The 18,179-nt window shown below is 41.8% G+C and overlaps 1 protein-coding gene across 1 annotated transcript; it reads right to left on the reverse strand.

The window, feature by feature from the left end:
* Nucleotides 1-1,480: 1,480 nt before the first annotated feature.
* tram2 (translocation associated membrane protein 2) lies at nucleotides 1,481-18,078 on the reverse strand. The gene is made up of 11 exons (XM_067571792.1): nucleotides 17,867-18,078; nucleotides 15,278-15,341; nucleotides 14,958-15,067; nucleotides 13,919-14,035; nucleotides 13,689-13,747; nucleotides 11,892-11,976; nucleotides 11,639-11,709; nucleotides 11,277-11,381; nucleotides 6,404-6,547; nucleotides 2,906-3,063; nucleotides 1,481-2,661 (listed from the first exon to the last, which is right to left on the reverse strand). The coding sequence occupies exons 1-11, from the start codon at nucleotides 17,984-17,986 to the stop codon at nucleotides 2,585-2,587; spliced, it is 1,110 nt and encodes a 369-aa protein (XP_067427893.1). The 5' UTR covers nucleotides 17,987-18,078; the 3' UTR covers nucleotides 1,481-2,584.
* Between the last annotated feature and the right edge of the window lie 101 nt (nucleotides 18,079-18,179).

Consider the following 18,179-nt stretch of genomic DNA (forward strand, 5'->3'; position numbering starts at 1 on the left):
ATATCCTTAAAGGTGCAGTGTGTGGAATTTAGTGGCTTCTAGCAGAACTTGGCAGAAATGGAATATAATATGCATAAGTATGTTTTAATTAGTGTACAATCCAATGAAAATAAGAATTTGTTTTGGTTACCTTAGAATGAGCCCTTTATATCTACATAGGGAGTGGGGCCTCTTCCACAGAGGTTGCCATGTCGCACTGCTATGTTTCTACAGTAGCCCAGAATGGACAAACCAAACATTGGCTCTAGAGAGGGCCTTTCATGTTTTTCATGAGTTTCATGGCCACTGTAGGTTCTCCTACATGCTTGAGAGGGGAGGGGAAGGGGAGGGGTATTCAGTTGGATACAATCTGCAACCTCACCGCTTGATGCCACTAAATCCTAGACACTGAACCTTTGAAGAACAACTCCACCTGCGCTTCCGGGTGGTGCAAATGGAAACACCCACTCAGCCGTCAGCTGGTTATAGCATCAGAGGCAGGGGTCCATTCATTCCTACGAAAGTTGCTCAGTGGTGCATGAAGCCAAAAAAGCCACTTCCTGCTGTGAAAACATACTGCGCACAATCTATGGGCCCCATGCACCCATAAGTTAGGGTTAGGGGTTGGGGGTGTGTGTGTCATGTAGCATGCCGTTGGGGTGACAACATTGGGGGGGTGTTGTGTAGTGAAGTGAGCGTGTCATGTTGTAAAGTGGGTGTGGTCGTGTAGGTCTGCAAAACTACAGATAGACCCTTCTCATCCAATTAGCAGCTTGAGACGGTCCAGGAAAAGCACAAAAAGCTAAATCGTCATCAGACGATAGCCAATGGGTTCCGAGATTGCATTTCGGCCGATGCATTCCACCTCTTTTGCTCTCAGCACATACTGTTTACCAGCAAGCAACCAAAGCCTCGTCAGACATAATTGGTCAATACAACTCACTACAAATGGAAACCTGTTGCCTGCACATTCTGCATTCATATGCAGATATCTGTTAAAGTAGGAAAGTAGGGAGTACAGAACTCTTATTTTGAAGGCAGCACAGCAGAAAAGTAATTGACAGAGTGCAGTAACCAATCAGGGGAAAGTCCATCCACAGGTGGAATAGCCTATTAAGTTTGTTAAACAAGAATACAAAAAACAAGTTTTCTTATTTCTGTCACTGTCTGTTTTGGTTTTGTGCCTGTAGGCTAAACAAGACTAGGAGATGTAAAACTGTATTTTCGTTTCTGTGTCTTGTTAAAAAACGAGGAAACGAAAATACAAGTTGTTGTCTCGTTTCTGCCGTTTTGGATTTAATCCAACCCTGAATTTCTCCATAAATATACTAATTCTCTAGATGGTAGTATGATGAGTCCCATTCTCATTGATATTCTCACACTGCAGAGTGCTGGTGTGCAGACCCATGCAAACTGACATCTGTTCAAAGTCAACGTTCACACCACCTACTTGATCTCATGTAATTACTTTGCATTTCCTTTAGCTGACACAAGCGCCCTCTTCACTATTAAATGCATTTGCTTTTTATTTGTGAAGAGGATTTGACAGATCTGGTTATGTACAGCGGACTAGTACATTAGCAAAAAGCGAGGGTAGGTGTCAGTATGCTTTGCTTATCCACACTTGTAATTTCACTAGTATGCAGTCTAATAAACAGATACAACACATAGGCAATAAACAGCAACTTCACACTTCAAGAATATCTTAATGATATCAGAGGAAATAAAAAAATACCATAAACTAGGACAACAATTTTGCAAAATGTCTCTAAATTTTTAACAACTGAAAGTTTTTCATTTTGGTTGATAACATGTAGAAACATGTAGAAAAATACCTACTAGTTCTACAGCCTCAGTCATAATAGATGACTCCACACTTTATTTCAGAAAATTGCATTATTTAATAAAGTAATTAACAAAAAAAATAAAAGGAAAAAAAACATGGAATGGCATGCGGTAATATCCAACATACATACTTGTGCATATCTGTTAAGTGATCAGTGAGAAATGCAGTACAAGAATCATTGGGAGGAGCCCAGGTGACCACTCTATTGGTTGGCCAAAATCCCTTCCCCAACATGGTGAAGGGATAGTGTTAAGGCCAGTATACAGTAAGCTCATATCATACCATATCATCAGTAACATTTCTCTGCTCCAATGGACCAGACAAGAAAACAAGCAAAGCCGGCTCAATGGCAAAGAGCTGAAAACAGCTGCGACATCAGACAACACTACAACCAATACAGTACTTATGTATGAGGATATGCATCAACACATTCAACGTTGACACACAGTAACATGTGTGCCGCATACTGTGTTCACTTTACATTTTAATCATTCTGTATACAATGGTGCTCCTTGGGGTGTGCTAGCAGGCCGTGTAGATGTATAAAAAATACTGATATGATGAGAAGAGTAAATGTCTGTTGGGCTCAAGGGATTTCCTTGGATTTCATTTTCCAGCATTCAAGCCTAAGTCTGTAGCGACTGAGTCCCTGTAACATCTCAGGACATACTCAACCAGAAGCCACCAGCTTCCTCGTTGTGCTGATGAGAAACCTTAGCCTGGGCTAAGGCCGCTGTTCAGGCCAGTCAGTATGTTATCTTATGGGGATTTGAGTTTTTTGGTCCGAGGAGAGGCTCCATTCTCAGCTTTAAGAACTCCATTTTCATGGTGCCCAACTAGTGGGGAGAAACAGAGGTCAGGTCAGGATCTCTACTAACACAGGACATATCAGTCATTCAGTGTGATCAGGACAAATCAAGAAAGCAGAGAGTGATGAGAGAGGAATGGGACAAGGAAAATTATGATGACTCTCACTTTGAAAAAAAAATCTGAAACAGTTGTTGCCGAACTTTGCTGTAACTATTTAACAAGAGACGATATCAGTGTATGAAACATGTTTGAGTAGGTGTTAATACTCACGCGAGTCTCTCTTCAGTGGCCGTAGGGGTTGTTTTGCGGCAGCCTTCTTGCGAACAGCCTGTTCGTGTCTGAACTCCCTCCAGCGCCTCAGCTGGAAGCGGATAAACTTCCAAAGTAGCCAAGACTGAGTCAAACATACCAGCAGTAAAACAGTCATCCTGAAGGGGCCCAAAGCAGATGGATTAGTGAAATTGTTTTGGAAAATGGACCTGATGTTGTGCGAAATGAATTAATCTAATGCAGAATCTAACAGAAGGCCTGTAAAATATGTCTTAAATTTTTAGGGTTTGACCGTAACAGTTGCCCCGGACAACTGTGGTGAGATCTGGACTACTTTGTAAGGGTTTAAGAGCAACTTGCAGGTTTAAAATTTATGTATCATAAAAATTATCCTGTGAAAGGATAAGGTATGATTTTATTAGTTTAACAAGACATAAAGGCAGAAATTACGACGGAAAAGTTAGCATTTTGAGCAGCGCCCTTAAAACAAGCTTTTTTTTCCCAACGCATCATCACATATGGGAGTCGCTCTCCCCGTCCCAGCTGCAGGTACTAATAAGTCTGAGGAGCAGTTGTCATTTGGTGAATTTGTATTTCTTTCGCTAGTTTTGTTTTGCATTTAATCATTTTTCATCAGTAGCTAATTGTGTTTGTGCAAGCTGTGCAAATTCCAGCCTGTCAGGACCTGAAGTCCTCTTTCCTAGCAGGAAAAGCAGCAGCTAGATTTCTTGCAGGTGAAGAAATGGACTTCACTGCTGCCTCTAATGGAAAACCACGGTTGTGTGTGGGCTCATTTTAGACAGGAGGGTTAAGTTATTTGCGATATGATAAAGTTCAGGATGGGATGTTAAAGCCAAGACCATGTGAGACTGATAGCTGGTGTACTTCCTCAAATACACACAGCTGCCTCATCAGCTCCGCCTTCAGCAGCAGTGTCGTGCCAACCCGAGAGGTCATGGATTCAGCTCCATGAAGACATGAACTGTTCTGGTAAGTCCTTGTTTCTAATGTTTTTAACTTCCAAATCAGTCAGCATGCTGGCTTGAATTGAGAAGTAATGTCTGATGAGTGTTTATTGTTGTTAGCGTAAATAGCCTGTAAAACTACCAGCTGATTCGCATCCTATTTTGTAAACGCGGTTACCATCGGACACAGCGCGACTTTAAATATTAACTTTGGTTATCTAATGCAGGATCCTGGTATCTAGTTGCGCTGCTTGGTGACTTTCTGTTTGCTCAGCAAAAACATTTGTAATTTTTATTCTCAGGTGGTGTAATGTAGCTGTGATATAAGCTTTTGGGAGATGCTGCAGTAATGAGTGGTGGTGTCTCTGAGGGCCTTTCATATGTAACATTAGCTGCATTTGTTCTGTATTACACAGTTATTAATGATTGACCTTCACCTTATTCTCCAGCGTAATAGTGTATATATGATGCTGCACTGTTATGTAAAAATAAGAGTTACTCTCAAAAAGGGCAGATGCATATTTGCAGTTTCAAGCTTTCTGTGGAACTCTGAAACCATCCTCAGGAGCAGGTAGAGGTGTCAGGAAACAGCTAATAAATACCAGGTGTGGCAGCTGATTGCTCAGCAGCATCTGTTAATGTCTAAACATCATGTAAACAACTTCAGTTCCTTTGATATCCCACATCTTTAAATAATGTTCAGTGTCCAGAACAAACAAACCATTACTTTAATGCCTGGCATGTTGGTAAAAATTGTATCCTGATGTTTGTAGTTTAGTTTAAGTTGGCTGTTTTTTATGTCTAACATTTTCTTTTCAACATCTGTTCTGAAACAGGTCCAGTGAGGCTTTGGATGCAGCATGAAGGAGAGGGAGTGGAGACCCTGAAGCTGTGGAGGCTAGCCATCTTCAACCTGTTAGCAATTTCAGTGAGTCATTTAATGTAATTAATTATTTGGGTCAGTGCATGTATTAAATATTATATCGCTGAATGTGATCTTAATATTTTTATCTCCCCCAGCATATGCATCAGCCCTGATGGAGTCTCTGAGGGAGGACTACTCTACGAGATAGCAGCACTGCCCTGTCCTCCACTGGTCTGGGGTCCCTTTCCAGATACTGCCAACAGACCAACAAACACAAGGCAGTTGGCCTGTAACCTGCACAGCCTTCATGGTTCAAGGAATTTAGTGTGAAACCCAGCACGGATGTTGTGGTTCTCAAATTACAGTTTGACATTATTAAAAGTCAGATTAATTCTATAATTCATACTCATATTTACCAAGAGGTTACATTTTCATTATCAGACTTACTAAATTGTTTTGTTTATTATTTTATTTTATTTATATTTAAAACCTGGTAAGATATTTATATAAAATTTGGGGGAAAATTAGGTCACGAATGATTGAGTTATGGGGTATTTTTGAACATTTTCACTATTTACTCATGGTTATTAAATAAAAAACCTGTCACATGATTGTCTATGTCTGTGTGTGTTTTGATGTAGAGCCAGACAAAGATTGAAACATTCTGAAATAGTTAATTAAGTATTGTGCAGCTTTGACGTATCAACTCTTCATTTGATCATATATGTTTGAGATAGATCCAGACACATAATGTAAAAAATTACATTCAGTATGTTTGTATGTATGTTTTACCTAATTCTAGTCAAAAATAGATAAAGTATATTTCATACCAGTGTGTTATATGTTAGTGGTTGTCTACTGTTACTCTGTGTTCAAACACATATTAATCAGTTTGATGGTGATGGTAATTTAGTAACTAAGTTAGCTTTTTTGAATTTTGGTGGTGGGATTAAACCTTGGTTTACATATGTATTAGATAATGCTTTATTTTTCTCAATGCAGTCGGAGAATATTAGAATTCACTAATAATTTTTATTTATATAGGTTTGTTATTAATTTTAGCTGCTGATGCCAGTAATGCAGTTAACTGCAGTTTGCTCTGGTTTCCTCTGTTTGTGACCATTTTCCCTGAGTTAAAAAAAAATAATAATAGAAATATTTTTTTCATACTGCTTTTGGTTTGAGTGAGAGTGCTGCTGTCACACACTGTCACAAATAATGGTAATGAAATTAAGAATGGAGTAAATAAGTCAAAATGATGGGAAACAGTTACAATAAAAGAATATTGGCCTGTTAAAATATATTCAGATACCTTTAATTATTTTTCTAGCAAGTTAAATTGTAGCTGCAAATAAAATTAATTTTAATTTTGACTTGTCAAAATCCATTTGATCGATTTGTAGAGATGCGTTTATGTGTTACTTTGAACTGAAGAGTAATTTTCTGTCAATTAGTATCAGAAAATCCTTGCTACATCAAGTGTGATTTTATGTTGTAAAACAATAAAAAGTAAACAAGGGTGACTATGTTTTATGGACACCAAGTGTAATTTGACTGTATACTCGTTACAGTAGTTGTAAAAAGTGTCACAAAATGACTCATTATCCACACATGTTGGACATTGCTCATTTTCTCACCTCACTTCTTTATGACCAGGTAAGGCCTCACCTTATCAGTACAGTGTTGAAGTTGCCCATCTCCAAGTCCAGGCCCTGGTTCTCAGCACGAGCCAAACCAAACCCGACGGCGAGGAACATCAGGGTCAGAGTAGACATCCGTGTAAACACAAAGCTGATCGCCCACAGGTCAAACCTGGGGGACGACACACAGTGAAGATGTGGTTAACAAGAAGGATGCTGAGATGATCAACTGAAAAACAAGCTAACAGAGGGGGAGAGAACAAGTCTATGATTTAGTAAATTAGTAAAGCATATCAATAAATCTTTAGGTTACAGAGGTGACCCCGGTTTTCTGATAACATGAGTGAGGTATCTCACTATGGGGTACGCCCCTCTGCATAGTCCTAAATTTAACACTGTTTAATTGCATTTTAATGTCTTTTTACCTGTGTTGCTTTTATATTCTGTCTTTATGCCTTTTATGCTCTATGTAAAGCACTTTGAATTGCCTTGCTGTTGAAATGTGCTATACAAATAAACTTGCCTTGCCTCAGAAGCCCAATACCATTACGCCAGCCCCATTGGCTGGCGGTCATGACAACTGCATCCAGAAGAGGGACATCCTCTCCCTTTAAAAAAGGGATAGTGAAGCGCCATCTACTCATTCAAAACAAGCACACCTCTTCCTCGCCTCACGCAAAGAGGGTGGTCTGGTGAGATACCTCACTCATGTTATCAGAGAACTGGGGTTACCTCAGTAACCTAAAGTTCTCTATCAAACATTTGCTTGGTATCTCACCATCGGGATATACTGACTCCCGTGTTGCCAGAAAAGCTTATCTTGAAGACCAAGTGCCAATCATTACGTTGACAAATCGCGACACACAGAGAAGACCACACTCAGCATGGTGTGCGCCAAAGGGAGTGCAATGACATCCAGTGCATAGAACCTAGCAAAGGTATGAGGTGAAGCCCAACTGGCTGCCAAGCATATATCTTGGATGGACACATCTCTAAATAGGGCCCAGGATGTCGCCATCCCCCCAGCAGAGTGAGCATGTAGACCAGCCAGGGCCTGTAGCCCCTTGATGCTGTAGGCCAAAGAAATGGCCCCAACTATCCAATGAGAAAGCCGTTGTTTCATGACAGGCTTACCCATATGAGGCTTTGCCCAGGACACGAAAAGCTGATACGGTTTCCTAAACCCCCGCGTCCTGTCCACATAGGTAAGTATCGCACACACCAGGCACAATGTATGCAACCGCGCTTGCTCCGAGGAGGAGAAAGGAGGGGGAGAAAAAAATGCTAGGTCAAGGGGGCGACATACCAAATCAGGGTTTTTTTCGTTATAAAGGCCAGATTAGGCCGTAGTACCACCCATGCATCTCCTGTGGCAAACTGAAGACAGTCAGAATGCACCAAAAAAGTGTAAATATCGCTGACCTACTTAGCAGATGCCAGTGCCAACAAAAGCACAGTCTTAAGTGAGAGCACTTTCAGATCTACCTGATCCAAAGGCTCAAACGGGGGGTGAGACAGTGCATCCAAAACAGCAATCAGGGCCAGAGTGGGAAATGCATAAAGCAGAACTTGTGGCCACTTGTGAGCCAGCACGTCCTGGCCTCTCAGAGAAAAGAACACTGGGCACTGAGTGTTCTCCCTCAAGGCGTACAGATCCACGGTGGGGCAACCGTAGCGCTCCCGAACCCGATTGGTCACCTCTAGATGGAGTCTCCATTCTCCATATAGAGGATTGCCTCTGGAGAGCAAGTCCACTGCCCAGTTCCGTACACCTGGAACATGAGTGGCTCTCAGTGACAGGAGATGCACACTGCTCCACAAAATCAGTCTGTGAGCCAGTGTGTGCAACCAAGGGGATCACAGTCCGCCCTGTCTGTTGATGTACACCACCACAGTTGTATTGTCTGACCTTATGGGCATATGATGACCCCCTATAAAAGGGAAGAAAGTGCTGTACAAGCAACCGTGTGTGCTGTAGCGCCCTCTCGTGAGACTCTGTGAGCAGAAGCCAGTCGTCGATGTACGTTGCAATGTGTATGCCCTGCCTCTTGAGAGGTGCAATAGCTGCCTCTGCGCATTTGACAAACACCCGAGGGCTTCAGGAAAGCCCGAATGGCAGGACTATATACTTGTACGTTGTGTCCTGAAAGGCAAACCACAGGAACTTCCTGTTAGGAGCATATATTGGTATGTGAAAATATGCGTCCTTCAGATAAGTTGACGTGAACCAGTCGCCGAGGCACACAAAACGCAGCAGGGCAGCGTGTGTCAGCATCCTGAACTTGTATGACCTGAGGTGTTTGTTCAGCTCCCGTAGGTTGAGGATTGGGTGGAGCCCTATCCCTCCCTTTTTTTGGAACAAGGAAATACGTCTAGTAGGCAGCACCCCCTTGTGGCCAAGTGGTGTGGTACACTGCTGGGGGCATAGTGTGGGATGCCTGCACTGGTGAAGTGCTTCTGTGGCCTATCACCCCAGAAAGATGGCTTTCTGGTGGTGACACAGAGGGGTTTATTTTTACATTGTTTTTCAACATTGTATATTTTTTTGTTTTCATCAGTGCCCTTGGCAACACGCCTGGCTGCACTGTGGACAACTTTATAGTTTGGGACAAATGTGAGTTCTTACGAGACATACAGGGAGCATGTGAATGGCTACAGCTGGTGAACAGGCTCCTTTCCTCTTCATGGGGCGGTGAACTGTAGGCGCCAACTTGGGCCCTGCATGCTCTGGAACAGGCTCAGGAACAGAGCTGGGGGAAGGGAATCTGGCATCAGCAGGGTGTTAGGCCCACTTCTTCTTCCTTGCTCCCTGAGAGGAGGTTGGGGCTGGAGGTCCCCCCTGGGCCACCACAGAGGCAAAGGATATCTTCGGCCATGGCCCCTTGTTCGGTGGTCTTGGCTGAGTTTGTGCTGGGGGTTGGGGGTCTGGGATGCTTAAAAGCCATTCCACTGGTCTGCTTTGCCCCAGCCTGAGTGAAGATCCGGCGAGGAGTGGGTATAGCCTGGGTCTTCCTTGGAAGACAAAGCTGCAGGGCTTACCCCTCCTTTTTCTTCTCCTCACACCGCTTTTGCATGGTCGCAACAGCAGGTCCGAACAGCCTGTTTGGGTCCACACTCTCATCTAAGATGTCACACTTCTGCTTGTCAGACAGATCTGAGAGATTGGGCCATCGAGCCCACTCCTGGGTGATTATGGTGGCCATGGCCCTCCCCGCTGACTGGACAGCACACTTGGTGAGGTGGAGGCAGGGGTCAGTGATGACACAGATTTCTTCCCCCAGTTCAGTCGCTGGTTAAGCGGCCATCTGCTCCTGTACTTCAGACTGATACACCAGGAGTAGAGAGGAGGCGTTCAAAGCCCTCACCGATGTGGCAACCGACTTATAGGCTCTATCAGTCATGGAAGACTGCAGGCGATTTGCCTTGGTGGGCAGGGAGGGGCCAGAGGAAGACACAGCCAACCTCTGAGTGGAGTGAAGGTGGGAAGCCACCAGGGGTTCAACCGAGGGCATGTGGTAGACGCCCTTTTCTTTTCATGTCCACACAGTCAAAGGCTGACCATTCTGAGAAAACTGGTTGCAGCTGCCTGGCTGCCTGTTTTGCTTTTGGCAGCCTCTTTCCTTCATAGTGGGATGCTGAAGCCTAAGCCTGCACCTTCAACCAAGGGATGTTTTCAGCCGCCCTCTTACACACCTCATGCAGCCCACTGACGAGCAGGGATAGAACCCCACTGACCTTTCCCCCTGCGCCCAGCCCCATAGGCTGAGATAGCTGAGATGGCGTGAAAGATGAGTTGTAATCATCATCGTCTCCCTCGGAGGAGTATGTCAGGCGCAACATCCGAACTCCTCATCATTTCCCAACAGTGCGCCAAAATGAGCAGCTGGCAGATCGCCGTCAAATTCTTCAAACATAGGAGTTTCGCCCAACTCATACCTGGTGTGGCTGAGTCAGTTGGGGCTCCGGCTGATGTTAACAGCTGGTCCTGGACACTGAGGCTTGCCTGGCGTGACAGCCTGCAGTGGAGGCTCTCATGCGTGAAGCGGCTACGGTGCTCACATGAGCCGGGTGAATCCAGTGCAGCCTGGGCATGCTGCACACCGAGACAGGCTACGCATACTGGGTGAGTATCCATAGCTGATATCTTAGCCCCACACACGCAGTCCTGTGGTGGGGGTTCTACCGCTGGTGTGGGCATAATTGACGGTGTAACATTAGCTGGTGTGCTATCGACTGGTGTGTTGAGCTTTGACAGAGCCATGGTGAGCAAATTCATTCAAAACTTTGGCTGAGGCAGGGTTTAGCAAGCAGGCTACTAGTGTGGAGGCTAGCTAGATGCTATAGCTAATACGAGAGCAGGCGTAGCTAATGCTTTTGAGGTGGCTAGCTGGGCTAAGGTGCTTGGTGTTACTGTTTGGCAACAGGCTAACAGGGAAGCTACAGTTAGCTGTATAGTGGCAGCGACTGTAGTTTAATTTATCTCTCTCTGAAAACCCGGATTTCTTTTGGTGGAGAAATTGGGAGTCCATCCATGACTCAAAAAGAAATAAGCGCCCGGAGATTGAGTGGTTAGCTCAATTTGTGGACAGTTAAGATGATATTTACGTTAGCAGTCGTGTTGCGAGTTTGCTTTTTGAGTGAAAGGCGAGAAGAGGTTTGGAATGAGTAAATGACGCTGCACCATCCCTTTCATAGAGAGAGGATGTCCCTCCTCTGGATGCAGTCATCAAGACTGCCAGCCAGTGGGGCTGGCATAATGGTATGGGGCTTCTGAGGACTATGCGGAGGGGCATACCCCATAGTGAGATACCATGCAAATGTTTAATAGAGAAGCTTGAGTCAAATTAATATCAAACTTGATCAATTTGACAAAAAACATTAAATCTTGTGAGGTTAGTTACATTTTCTGATGGCTCTCATCAGTAAAGTAGAAGAGTCTGGCGATGTGGAAGCCCAGCTCCGACACATACTGAAGGAAGAGGAGCACCAGACCCACACGACTCAAACTGCACAGGAAAAAGAAGATGATAGATTAGCTGACAAAAGAAAATAATCCTGTGTGACATCCATATAGGTTTCCATGAAAACTATATTCAATATTTATAGATTGTCCTTAACCACATGTAAGAATTTAGGTTCAAACTTCAACTTCAGAGTGTTCCATTACTGTTTTCTTTATTTCTTTTCTCACTATCCATGCATATTTCCTGACAAGCCATTGAATTTGCAGGTCTTCAAAAAGATCCTCCTGCTGGATGCTTACTTTAACAAATAGGCTGCAGAGATGTGCAGCAGATACAGGCAGATGTACTGGAGCTGACGAGAAATCTCCTCCTGAAAAACAAACAGCCTTTATTTGCAAAGATACTGCGTTGATATTAAAATCCTGGGACGTTTTGTCTTTTATCACTCTCTGTCTAATGAAGAGAACACACACACACCCAAACACACACGAGCATAGAGCTTATCTAGTCACACTCCAGTACTCCTCCAGTTCCCACAGCCTCCTTACTGACCTTGCGTACTTTCTGGAAGTAAAGCTCTGGCAAGGCATGGAGCCAGTAGGCCAGCTGAGTGAGGTAGAAAAACTTCACCTGAAACCTAGAGCAGAAATACACAGATAGAAAATAAGAGAGACAGAAAGCATGAGAAGAATGCACAGATGCCACATGGATACATCCCCTCTGCGTTTCTGTAATCAGATGACTGGACACAGCTGGTTACTCACAGTAATTAGGTTTTTTTTATGTGCATGTAAATGTGCTGGCAGTGTGTGCAGAACATGAAAAACACTGCACATGTCTGAAAAAAGGCATTCACTGACTCATTCAGAGACACATAACTTTGCTCGAAAGTGACTAAAATATCTGTGACCCCATTACAAAACACAGGTGCATTTTAAAGGTATGTGGTAGAGTAGAAATGATTAGTCAATCAAGAAAAAAGTAATCAACAACAACAACTTGTTTATTCGATGCCAAACTTTTTTGCTTAGATGCCAAAAAATTCACCGATTCCAGCATCTAAAATGTGAATATTATAACTAGTCTTCTATGATAGTAAATTAATGTTTGGACAGGTTGGACAAAACAAGAGATTTGAATATGTCAGCTCTTAAATCTGTAATAAACATTGTATTTTGGTTAGGCGCCTATTCAATTTAAAACTTTTGAGTGTATAAGGGCTTAGAACACTATGCTTCAAGTATATGATGGCCATTCCCATGCTCAATTATGTCTCATACATTTTTGGGTTGATACCATTTGTTACACAGATTAAGTCAATGTCAAAAAATCCCTCCAAAATACCACATCAAAACAACAAGACCTTGAGGAACACCATAGAAGACTTCATACTGTGATTTGGTATCAAAAACTTATGACATTTGGAGATTTCTGTAACAACTGCATTTTTTGGTGATTGGACGGCGAGCTATTCTGGAAATTGCTCAGAAACCCCCTTATTGTCAATACAGCTTGGAAAGCCATACATCCTCTGAATGGCCTATGTCTCTAGTTTGTGACTGTAAAGTTTCATGAGGCTGTGATTATTCTAGAGGTCACAATAGGTCATTCTATATAGTGAGTTCAAGTTTCAAAAAATGGTCTCACTAGAATGAAATGGCTACCATAGGGACTGACATCATCACACATGAATATAGTTGGGCTTATTGAATCCACAAGAGTCTGAGCTTTCCAGTCATACCCAATTTATGCAAAGTTTGAGGACCCCAGTATACAGAAATATTTAAATACACCGTTTTTAGAATAGACGAAAATAACACATTTATACTTCATGCAAAAAAGTGCATGGTTTGTGCCCCAAAACTGAATGGGATTAACATAAAGTGGACATGTCTGTAAAGGGGAGACTCATGGGTAACCATAGAATTCATTTTCATTCAGAAATCTTGAGGTGAGACATCAAGGGACCCCTTTGAAAATGGCCATGCAAGAAAAATTTTAATTTAAATTAAATTTAGCCTAAATTTGGAATGATATTTATCCCCCTCCCCGACAAGCTAGCATGACATGGTTGGTACCAATGAGGGCCTTCTACTTTCATATGATACCAGACTCATTGCTTTAAAACTGAGCCCGCTACCTCCTCTGAGAGACTGTAATGTTGGCCAAGGACACCAGCATCCTTGTAAAGTTGAAGAGGTTAAAAAAAAAAAAGAGATATGTATTGTTAATCAAATGTATCTGTGAACCATAACATATTTATGTATGTAACTTAACATATTACGTACATAGGTATTTATTTTATATGTAAATATATCACTGACAGTGCTAAATATACATCAGTCATACCTGAGGTGTACATGGGGATAGTTCTCCCAAAGTCTGCTGGGATGCAGGAGATATCCTTCCTGTGAGAAGAAAGAGAGAACGATACTTAAAAAGGCTTCAATACAGTCATTTATGTGCATCTCAAAAGGAAATACACTATTTATGCTTGATAAGTATGTGTGACATGTCCTCAACCAGAAAGTTATCGCTGAATACAATTATCACAGTTGTCACATTAAAATGACACTCACTGTTATGAGGATGTAGAGGCCCCACACACTAGACACCAAGTGAAACACACACAGTTGACCAGACTCATTAAATTTGGTGTTCTTGCTCTTGGAGAGATGAAGACGCCGGTTCACTTTCTGCAGCATGAACAACACAACAGATAATAGAGATGAATGCAGTTGACTCAGTCATGGTGGCATGTTGACTCTTGTTATTGTCACACACAAGGAAGTGCCGCACTAACATAAATAGCTAGGACAAGAAAAGACAGCCAATACTATATCTGGCTGCTGAAAACCTTCATGTGAGGAAGTATTCCTTTCATTACGCTTTGGAAAGCTGGGCGATGGTGCTAAAATAAAACTTCATTCTTCCTCACTGGCCTATTTCTAAACAATGATATGAGGGCTCATACTTTCAAAAGAAACAAATGCTGCTCTCTTCTAGTCTCCACAGATTTGCAAATCAGGCAGCTCACTGCTTTATATTTCTGATGTGATATATTTTGAACTACTTTGCTTAAAAACCCCAAAAAGTGTATTTGGATGCAAACACCAACAGGGGAAACCACTCATATCCTGGTTTCAGTATACAGTATGCATATTCATAGCTTCAGTATCATCAGTATCTTTCCGGTTCCTGACTTCAAAAATGCGTATTAGGATAAGCATGAAGTTTGAGGTAAGATGAGGCAATGAGGTGATATGAGGTAATAGAATAATCTTCATTTCCAATAAGTTTCCTGAAAAGAAGTATGTAATTTGGTGCCGATTATGGAAAGTGTTCAATTTGTGCTTACAATTATTTATTTCAGATTAAAATCAGAGAGTCTTTTAGTCAGCACACAGCAGGTCAGGTCAGAAATGAGTGTAGCATACAATTCAAGAAATACAGAGAATAAAGTTTCCAATAATTAATTAATGATAATAATAATATTATTAATAATAATAATAATGAATGTGGGTTCAAATGGGACAGTTCTTACATAATTAGTGTCAAATTACATACTTCTTTCTAGGAAACTTCCTGGGAATTGTGTCACAGTGAATGGGTGCTTACATCCAGAAGATACTCCTGCACTACTGCATGGAGGATGATGGCGATGAAGAAATAGAAGAGGATGGTAGCACAGTCTTTCCATCCGTAATGGTACCACGTCACCTCTCCCTCTAAGCACACAAAGGAGGAGTGAAACACACACACAGCATGTTTGCAATCAGAGGTGTGTCACACATCCTGCAGCAACAATTTAATGACGCTGATGATGCAATGACATACACTGTGGATTACAATCAGCAATATAAAATGTTTATAGCAGCAACACTGGGGCGGTGGGCACCTTCATTACTGCAGAGTAATTTCTCAGCTGCACTGCATACCTTGTGATTGTGTGGTGACATTGTACTGAGGCTGAATGAACAGTATGGCCGTCTTAGCGGTTGCCTGAAAAATGAGATGAGATGATTATTAGAAACATATTTCGGTGAACCTGTCTGAATGCAACCTGAAGATGCCGGTCATCCAAGTATCAAAAAAGTAAGTAGGGCCTACGTGTGTGTGTATGTGTTTGTGAGTGCACAGAGAGGATGGCGAGAGAGTAAGAACCCAAGCATTTCAGGATATATTGTTTATAACATTGTCGGTTCCCCCCTCAGGCATTGTAATTTGCCACTGGGAGCTGAATTCCTAAAGGTGCACTGCTGAAAAGTCTGTCTGGCATGACAAGGCTTGTATTGACCTGAAGCTTCTAACAGAGGTTCCCAAATAATTTTACATCAAGCATCCCCACAAAGACATACATTTAACAACGTTTTGCTTGTTACCTCTCAAAATAAAGTTACATCTACCTGCCACCCCATGTCACATGCTGCACACGTCTATGAATTGGATTTCATTCAAATGGTGAGTTTCACTTCTTGTTTCATTTGAACATTTTTATAGGTCTGAATAGTTTCCGGCATCTCACAAAAAAAGACTGCGACTAACAATTATTTTCACGACTGATTCATTTGTCAACTATTTTTCAAATCTGATATCTTTTTAATGTCAGAACACTTTTCAAAGTGACATCTTCAAATTGCTTGTTTTGTCTGATTAAAAGTCCCAAACTCAAAAGACAATCAATACACAATTATTTGTAACAGAGAGAAGCAGAAAATCCTCACATTTGAAAAGCTGGAACCAGAAAAATACTTTCTAAATTACTCTAAAGCAATAGATCAATACAATTGTTAATTGATTGACTAATCAATTAAATGACTACTGGCTTCAGGACAAAAAGGATTAGCCTATAGAAAGATCTAAAGAAATCCCTCTCAAGAAATCCCATCTAAGCAGATATGATTTGGCACAAATATTAAGGAATCATATTCTTATTGAGACCCCTCAAGGCACCCTAGCTGGTCCCTGGACCCCAGTTTGGGATCCATGGTGTAACAAGTCACCAGTCATTCCTTGAGTGCCAAGGACACGGGGGACTTGTCAACGCCTATACCTCGAGTTCACCCAACTGTAGCAAATATGTTGCTCTCATTTTCCGAAATGAGAAAACTGAAGGAAATCCCCTACTTATTGTTTTACATGTCCAGCTGTGTAAGCACAACTAGGATTCAGGTGTTACACCATATTTGGTGACCCATCAGATTCTGTGACTTGCAGTGTTGGAAGAGGTACTCAGATCCCTTACTTAAGTAAAAATATCAATGCCACAATGTAAAAATACTTCATTACATGTAAAAATCCTGCATTTCAAATCCTACTTAAGTAAAAATATAGAAGTAGTAGCAGCTAAATTTACTTAAAATACTAAAGTAAAAGTACTAATTTAACTAAAAGTACTAAAATTTGTACTTTTACTTTAGTACTTTAAGTAGGATTTTAAATGCAAGACTTTTAGTTGTAATTAAATATGTTTACATGGTGGTACTGACACGTTTACTTAGCTTAAGTAAACGATCTGAGTACAACTTCCAGTACTGCTGGTCATAGAATCTGATGGGTCACCAAATACGGTGTAACACCGGATTGAAAGTTTCCGAAATGCTCAAGCGGCGGCCTTGGAGTGAGTGTTTGTGAACACGTAGGAGACACTATAAACTAAAGTAACACCTAATGAATTCAGTCACTGTATGTCAGTGATAAAATCCCCTCAGGTCAGTCAGGGCAGTCTTTAAAGCGGCTGAAATCACTGCGGCCAGCAGCAGCAGCGGCTCAAAGATTGAGACGTGGCAGTTAACAACCAGCATCAAGATGGCGACAAAAACTCATACTGATTCCGTTGTCGTTTTCCAAAATAAAACTTCTAACGCCTGACGTGCATTAAGAACGAACCCTAATGCAACGGCAACGCTTTTAATTTGAATCCTGAAAACGATCTACTTCCTCTATCTGTTTGGCTCCCTGTGACACTTGATACAAACCTTGAAATCAAAATGTTGCAGCGGACTGTCTCTGCTGGAAACTGGAACAAGACATTTTTAGAGGGTAAAACATGAGATTGTTAGGAGAAATAAGTTGCATCGTATAGTTTTTGAGTAACCGCCTAGTGTCAATGCTAACAGAGAAGTTTTTACCGTATCCCGATTTCACAAACAAACTTTGAAATTAAAATTTTAAAGAGCAAAAAGCGGAACACTCTCACCGAAGCGAAAAAGCGTGAAAGGCTGTTTTTAACCCTGCTGTTTTCAGCTAGCTCAGTCCTAATCACAGGTTCCTAACTTTGACTGCGAGCAGAGTTATCATTCATTGTTCACAAAACTTGTAAAACTGCAGCAAGCAACCACCATATCCGCGGTGAATAACTACTTCAGATAGTTGAAGTAGCAAAATGTTTGCAAAGCAAAGTTATTTCGACCGAATAAGATTTCAATTCGCCACAAGTTTACATCTCTAAATGTGCAGCAGACTTGCCATCTTAAAAAACAGCTGAGTGAGACGAGGGAGGAAAAGAGAATCTGAGTTCATCTCACCTCAAACATCAATCCAATCAAAATGAAAATCACCAAACTGAAGACGATGTCGGCATGGTTTTGTATTAAGAATTCCTGGCTGAAGAAAGGGTAACTCTTGTTTCTTCGGCGAAATGCCATGTCAACTCTATGCTGTTTTCCCTGCTATTTAATAAATCTGAATTTTTCTGACTACGAAGTTCAGGAGTTAACGTTCTCACTGATCTGCGCATGCGCGGCGCCTTAAAGGGCGAGTGCCATAAATACCTTCTTTGAGGCCATTTACACAACAAAGTTCAGCCTGACATGACAAAGGACCGTTTCAACCCGAGCC

Source organism: Thunnus thynnus, chromosome 18 (genome assembly GCF_963924715.1).
Source record: "Thunnus thynnus chromosome 18, fThuThy2.1, whole genome shotgun sequence".
Taxonomy (NCBI): Eukaryota; Metazoa; Chordata; class Actinopteri; order Scombriformes; family Scombridae; genus Thunnus; species Thunnus thynnus.